Source organism: Bos indicus, chromosome 3 (assembly GCF_029378745.1).
Source record: "Bos indicus isolate NIAB-ARS_2022 breed Sahiwal x Tharparkar chromosome 3, NIAB-ARS_B.indTharparkar_mat_pri_1.0, whole genome shotgun sequence".
NCBI lineage: Eukaryota > Metazoa > Chordata > Mammalia > Artiodactyla > Bovidae > Bos > Bos indicus.
The window spans coordinates 18,963,424-18,971,114 of record NC_091762.1 but is presented as its reverse complement, the minus strand read 5'-3'; the positions used below and the strand labels follow the sequence as shown (position 1 = coordinate 18,971,114).

General features: G+C 46.5%; 1 protein-coding gene across 1 annotated transcript; it reads right to left on the bottom strand.

The window, feature by feature from the left end:
- Window positions 1-2,591: 2,591 nt before the first annotated feature.
- S100A11 (S100 calcium binding protein A11) lies at window positions 2,592-7,472 on the bottom strand. Its single transcript, XM_070785662.1, has 3 exons — window positions 7,318-7,472; window positions 3,907-4,059; window positions 2,592-2,910 (listed from the first exon to the last, which is right to left on the bottom strand). The coding sequence occupies exons 1-3, from the start codon at window positions 7,318-7,320 to the stop codon at window positions 2,755-2,757; spliced, it is 312 nt and encodes a 103-aa protein (XP_070641763.1). The 5' UTR covers window positions 7,321-7,472; the 3' UTR covers window positions 2,592-2,754.
- Window positions 7,473-7,691: the final 219 nt, after the last annotated feature.

Genomic DNA, 7,691 nt, shown 5'->3' with positions numbered 1-7,691 from the left:
GGTAAATTTAACCACAATAAAAAAATTTCAATATAAAATAAAAATATATATTAAAAAATATCTGCGTTAGTGTTGGCACTTTATCCTCAACTTCTCTCACAGCAGTAACTGTGTAGTACAGAAATACTGATCTCACCTTTCTATGATGTGATGGATATTCTCTTTGCCCCTCTAGATTCACTTTCTATATTTTTCTGCCCTGTGCAACCTTCCAGTTGGGTTGTCCCATTGCAGGCACTGCTGAAGATCAGAAGGTGAGAAGAGAGAGATATTGGTATGTATCCCCCTGGCTCCCACCTTCCTCCTATGGTCTGACAGTAACTGTATTTCTATAACAAAGGCCACAGCATCTGTGGGGACCCTGTCCCTTGCCCATGGCTCTTGCTAGCTTCCAGGAACTGTTCTCTGCCTTGCCCAGTCAGGCCTTCGGTGGTAACAGCTTCCAGATTTTGCTAGTCCCTGCTGCTTTGCCATCGCTTGTTCCTCCTATCCCTGAACACACCTTGCTAATAGTCTCCTCATTAAACTGTCTTCAGTGACCCTGATGAACATGCATGTTATCCGTGGGGAACTCTGACCGACACATGGTGTCCCATGTCAGATTTTACAGCATTGTCTACCTTTTCAGACACACTATGTGCTGGGAACCACACCAGGTATTAGTGATGTGTTGTTGTTGTGCTCGGTCAGTTTCTTGACTTTTTCGACCCCCTAACAGTGGCCTGCCAGGCTCCTCTGTGCATTTAACTAGGTCCCTGTTGTTGAGTTCAAAGTCAAGTCTGGGAAGACAGACAAGCAAAAGCACTATTACAATTCAGAGTGGTAAGTGCTGTGACAGAGGTGAGAATAAAGTGCCATGGACGCATAGAGTAAGAGCATCAAAACCAGCTGTGGGTGGGGGAGGCTGTAGGGAAGGCCTCTTGGGGGAGATGACACTCTAGAGATGCTGCTCTGTAGAAGGAGAAAAAGGTGGGAAGGCTTTCAGGGTAGCAAGAAAAGATTACGAAGGGACAGAGGCACAGCCCTAGTTATCAGTTCAGGAGTGTCTGGCAAGGCTAGAGAGCAGCAGAAATGAGGCTGGAGAAGGGGGTAGGGACACACCATGAAGGCCCTTGGGTACCCCAAGATGACTGTGGATTTCATCTTGCATGTTAAGAGGAATTAATGCTTGGTTTTAACCAAGGGAGTGACACCATCAAGTTTGCCTTTAAAAACTGTGGGTAGAGAAAGGACAGAGAAGGCAATGGCACCCCACTCCAGTACTCTTGCCTGGAAAATCCCACGGATGGAGGAGCCTGGTAGGCTACAGTCCATGAGGTCGCTAAGAGTCGGACACGACTGGGCGACTTCACTTTCACTTTTCACTTTCATGCACTGGAGGAGGAAATGGCAACCCACTCCAGTGTTCTTGCCTGGAGAATCCCAGGGATGATGGGGCCTGGTGGGCTGTCGTCTATATGGGGTTGCACAGAGTCGGACATGACTGAAGCGACTTAGCAGCAGCAGCAGCAGCAGCAGCAAAGGAGTGGAAGAGATCAAACAGGCAGGGAGAAGAAAAAGTTTATTGGGAAATGGTAGAGGCTGTCTTTTCTGAAGGGTAGAGTAGTAGTTGGCTGGTTTACTAAAAAACAAAAAACAGTTAAAATGGGTATTCATAAAAATGATATTTTCAATATTTAAACTTATATACCAGTATTCTGCTCTACTGCCTTTCTTGCATAAATCACTCATTAAATTTCAGTTCCTTTAAAAATTTTTAAACTTTATTTTAGGCTATGCTGGGTCTTTGTTGCTGCACAGGCTTTTCTCCACTTTCAGGGGAGGGGGCTGTTCTCTAGTTGCGGTCCGCAGGTTCCTCACTGCGGCTTCTGCTGTGGAGCACAGGCTCTAGCGCGTGTGGGCTTCAGCAGTTGTGGCTCCCAGGTTCTCTCGTTGTGGCGCACAGGCTTAGTTGGTCTGTGGCACGTGGGATCTTCCTGGACCAGTAATCAAACCCATGTCTCCTGCATTGGCAGGCATATTCTTTACCCCTGAGCCACCATGGAAGCCCTAGTTCCTTTTTTTAAGCGGAGGAATTTAAAGATACTTGTGAGGCAGTCTGAAGAAATGAGGCTTTTAGATTTTTGCGGTTTTTCACATTTGTTTACAGTTGTCTCAGCTACACTTACATCAACCACAGTGATCTCCAGTGAATTTCCCTCATCAAGTTTTTGAAAAGAATTTGGCTTTCAGAAAGAACTTTCTTTTGGTACTCTCATAGCCCTTTGTTTATCCATTTATTGTTTCCCTCAACTAAAAGTAACCCCTGTAAAGGCAGGACCTTATCTGTCTTGCTGACTGTATCCTTGGAGCCTATGACCGTGCCTGTAGTAGAGTTGGACAGACACTTAAAGAGTGAATAGTGACAAGTGACATCTATCGGGCTGAGTAATTTAGAGATGATTCTCTTGGTATCATTAGTCATGATTATGGATACACCAAAGATACATATTTATTATTTACTATGCAACTTCTAGTAATTGTTCCCATCAATCTAGTTTATATTCCTCCCAGTCTTCCCCATCTCTTGCACAAATTTACCGACTCCAGTGTGTGTTTTAAAAAACAATATTGTTTTATTACTAACACGAGTGGCCTTCCTGGGTAGGTGGGTGTGCCGGGCTCAGGGTATGTTGGGGCTGTGAAGAGCAGATAACTGAGAGGCTGGAAAGAAAGGGAGTGCACCTGGAGGCCAGGCCCAAAGGCTCCTCCAATTTACTTCTGGGAAGAGGCAGACTTAATAAAGGATTCATGGCAAGCAATGGCCAGGCCACCAATAAGATTAAGAAATTCTTGGAAATCTAGCTGCCCATCAGAGTTGAGGTCCAATTTCTTCATCATGCGGTCAAGGACACCAGGGTCCTTCTGGTTCTGCAAAGATAATAATAATGACATAATGACATTAGTACCTTTATATTGTTCTTTCTAAAATGTTTTTAAAAATGTCACATTTTATTCTCACATGTGAGGCACAGGGTAGAGGTCACTAATTTTCCCACTTGTCAGACACAGAGACAGACTCAAACAGATGAAGTGACCGGCCTAAGCAGAAGACCTAGGACTCAAATCAGCTTTTTCTTTCCTTCTAAATTAACCATTTACTTAAAAAAAAATTTTTTTTTTTTTTTTTGGCCGTGCCTCATAGTCTGTGGAATCTTAGTTCCCCAACCAGGGACTGAAGCCAGGCCCTCGGCAGTGAGAGCCTGGAGTCTGAACCACTGTCCAGGGTTCTTTCTGTTACATCTGGGGATTACTCAGTTTTGTAAAATCAGTGGAAAACTTTTCCTAAGTGTCACATGCAACTCCAATATACAAACTACATACAAGTGGAGGGATCTGAGGTAGGAAGAGGACAGCAGCTGATGCAGGGCCTGCTTAATCAGCCTCACCCTCCACGCATCCTAAACCCCAACCCCTACACACATTTACAGCCACTGGTTACACACAGCTACTTAATTAACTTAGAAAATCAGTCTGTTAATTGCTATTGGCTGCCATGTCAAGTGGTGCACATATAGAATATTTAGAATATTATTTCCATCACTACAGAAAATTCATCTGAACAGGGCTGCCCTAGTGGCTTTGGGGTGGAGGAATAACATTTGAAAACTCTTCTATTACTCCATTTACTACTTTGTAAACCATCTCCTTAAATGAAAAAAAAAAAAAAAAAACACCACTGTTCCCTATGTTATATAGAGTTTGATAACTCTGATTTTAGATCACATGTTAGTCAAAAGAAGAAGAAAAGATCCTTAATAGCCATTCAGAGCTCACTCAGCCCTGGGGGCTCAGCTGCTGTCCTTCATTCCCAGCCAGCCTTCTGTCCCGGTCTTGCAGTCTGGGGCTGGGAGCTGGGAGCACTACCTTTGTGAAGGCACCCAGCTCTGTATTCATGAAGATCAGAAACTCAGCCTTGGAGAGTTTGCTGTTGTTACCATCCCTTCCAGCATGCTTTTGGAAAACAGCAATCAGAGACTCGATGCATCGTTCAGTCTCCGTAGGGCTGGATACTTTTGCCTTTGAGGGGGAAAGAACAATTCAGGATTCAGATAAGGGGAGGATATCAAGAGCTCGGTGCTGAAGAACACTCCAGAGGATTTCGTCTCTTCATTTTGGGTCAAAGCAGTTTCCTAAAAGATGGGTCATTGTTTGGGGGCTAAGGGGTTAAGCAACCACAGAAAGTCACATTCTGTGAGCTTCTTCCCCATATCACCTCCTGTTTATTCCAGGTGAAAATGCTGGTATACTTGAAAGCAGTAGACAGACTAGATGAGCATGAGGTGACAGGGTTTACTGATACTTTTAGAACGTGTGGGTAAATATATAGATATTATATACTCACAAATATGAAACCCACCAAGCATTGTGTATTAGATTAAAAAATTCCCTATTTTCCAAAAGTATATATTGAGGTTACTGTGATTAGTTAAAGGACATTTCTTTTTAAAGGAATACTGAATTCTCAGGACTCACATTTTCTAGAAAAAAACTAAAAGTATAGTTACCCTGAGGCGTGAGAAGGGAATTGACCTGGCAGAGCTACTTCTAGAATCTCAGCCTCCAGGTTGCTTCCTGCACCCTTGGCCTTTGCTCCTTCTATTCCCAGATGCCACTAATTCCCACAGGAAAAGCTCATGAACTTCTCTGGTCACTTCAAACCAGAAGGTTGATATGGGGGCTCTCATCACAGTTGTCACTCACACAGCTCCTATGGCATTTACGGAGCTGAACCATAGGTGTGGTCGCACCAGAAGGAGCAGGAGATTCATATCCTATTCTGGGCTCTGCTTTCCTTACAAGGGAAGTCTTCAAGGAAATTCTGTCATACTCTGCCCTTCATTCCAGCCAGCTCCTGGGGCCCCAGACGCGAGGAACTCGTGGGCTCCTCCTGGTGGATAAGAGCAGGAACTGAAGACTTTCTGGAAAACTTGATGGCCACACCCTTCCTTCAAAGCTTTATCTCGCTCTGGAGGTTAACACTGATGGTGACTTTCTCAATGTAGCACTTATCCCGTTAATTTGTTCATAGGATGGACTCCCTGGAGCCCAGAGCTGGAGGCTTTCAGGACACATAATTTACATGCTAAGAAGCACTGATGTGCCTAGCTGCCATTCTCCTTCCCTCCTTCAGTCTCTCCAGGTGTTTTAACCGCCTATCCTGGTGCTCACTGCATCCTGGAAGATCTATAAAGCCCTTTCTGGAGGTGGGTTCTAGAGAACTCTATAGGAGATGGATTATTCCCCAACAGTCACGTTGTCAGGACTTTTTCTTTAAGAAAGTGTTGGCAGCCTCAGAGTTTTGGTGAGAAACAAAATACCACAGCCTAGAAACAGATGTGTTTGCCCAACAGCTTTTCTTATCAGGAGTGCAATCTCACAGTAACATCAGATTACAGGAACAAGGTTGACTGGGAAGGCACACCAGATAGGGTAGAACGTTCCAGGCTGAGGAGCCAGGGCTTTGTGATCTTTTTCTAGACCTAAAGAAATATCCTCTGACCCTTTTCTTTGTAGAATTCAGGCTGCTTTCATTTTCCAGTTTCAGTGGCTTTCTGCTTTTCTTTTTTTCTCTCCTTAACATCAACCTTGACTGAATTTTTTTCTCCTTGAAATCTGTTGCCATCAGCTACATGGAGAAAATTAAAACCCCTGCATGTCTTCCCAGAGGTAATTTTCCAGAACAAAAACACAAATATCAAATTACCTAAGTGGAATTACAAAATTTGTAGTGCTGGAGGGGACTTTGGAGAGGGTTCCCCGGCAGAGAGGCCCAGAGACAGGAAAGTTTCGCCCAAGTTGGAGCAGTGGATGAAGGAGGAGAGAAAGCGATCTCCTGCCTGGATGGAGGCCAGGGCTCCCCATCACTGCTCCCCATAGTTCTATTTGATGGGAACGATGAGAGGAAGGAGAAAACAGCATGATAAATGGATGCTGTAAAAGAGCTTATTAGTAAAAAATGCGTGCTAAACACTCATTTGAGAAAGTTAAAGAAAAAAAGTAACACTTGAAAAAACAAGTATTGCAGTTCTCATTCTTAATTCATGCTCCCTTTCCTTCCAAGGAGCCCCGGTGGCATTCTTTCTTCCGGGGCAGTCATTCCAGGCCTTCGCCACTTGGTGGTGCTGGGTCTGCCTTTTCTAGGTTCCTTGAGATTTTGGTCCCCCACTTTAGCGTGGAAAGAAGAAAGAGCAGTGGAGGATACAGACTGGCACACTAAAGCAGGGGTTAGCACACGTGTTCTGTAGGTGCCAGACGGGATATATATTAGGCCAATGTGGTCCACTTGGTCTCCATCACTCTGCTTTTGTAGCAGGGCAGGAACCACACAGAGAACTCATGAAGGGGCGTGGCCGTGTGCCAATAAAACTTTTTACTTACGGACGGTGAAGTTTGATTTTCATATAATTCTCAAAGTATTAGTCTTCCTTTGCTTTTCTTTCAACTATTTACGTAAAATCCACTCGGAGTTCGTGGGAGCAGAGAACCCCACTTGGCCCGCGGGCGGAAGTTTGCTGACTCCGTGAAAGAGAGGCCAAGGAAGACGCAGATTTTGGGGGGTGGATTAATGCAGGTAGAAAGAATTCAGAGTGGGGCTGGCAGGAGTTGAGAGAAGAAAAACAGGCGACGGAGGAGCGCCTAAAAAGACTGGGTTAAAGGGAAGAGGGAAGGAGGAGGGGGCTTTCCGGAGCCGGGTCCCTCCCACATTCCTGGCCGGGCTCCGCGGGCTGGGACCGGCTTCAGTTTCAGTCTCCGCGTCTGGGCCGCTTGCCCGTCGTTTACTGAAACTCCGATTTCCCCTCTAGGGCTCAGACCTATAGCTCTATAACTATATGTAACTGCAGCCACCACGCAGAATTCAACCCCCCGTGTCGTTAGGTCGTACCCCGGGCTCCGCGGGCCCCGCCAGCGAAGGGCTTCCGGCACCGGCCGAAGCCCCTCGCCCCGTTTCCCGCCGGGCTAGGGGCTCCGCGCCGGGCGTGGCTCGCAGTGCACTTCGTCTATCCAAGCCCCAGACCTCTGCGGAAAAACAAGAGCCTCCCGATGCTACCCCGAGGCTGTGATTCCAGGTATAATTTAGGGCTTCTTCCTGCCATCTGCTGTTCTCTGATGCCCTCCGGTAGATTTATTTGTCCAGCTGTTTCCTGCCACGACCACTTCAAAAATCAAAGATCAAGCCTGGTGAAAAGTAAGCCGTGGCTGTAATTTTCATGTAAGAGGAATTTACATAAAAGAAGTTTTCATGTAAAAGGAAGACAAGTAAAAAGCGCGGCTTACCATGTCGGAGAGGAGCGAGGCGCGAGGATGCGAGTGGGGAGCTGGGCGGCGGGCACTGGGCGGCGGGCCGGGTCTGCAGCCTCCCGGGCCGGCCGCACCCGGCTCCGCCCCGCGCGGCTTCCTCCTGACTCACGCGCCCCCTCCTCCGCCCCCACCCCCCGCCCCCCCCGCTCCGTGGATCCGGGCTCGTCGCTGTGGCCTTTGTTTGCCAAACGCGCAGTTTCACCTTAAAACTCACACAAAACCCCATTGTCCTCACGGAGCCTTAAACAATCTCTCTCTCCCTGTCTTGTGAACAGTGAAGATGTTGGTCTTTTCTGAATTTAAACTTTTGCGTAGCGGTCTTTGGGAAGTCTGTTCAAGTCCACGGGTCT

Bases quoted from the DNA above. Each gene is read 5' to 3' on its own strand.
- S100A11 (XM_070785662.1), bottom strand. The intron at 2,911-3,906 runs GTAGTGCTCCCA...TTATCTTTGCAG, and splicing joins AGCTGGGTGCCTTCACAAAG to AACCAGAAGGACCCTGGTGT.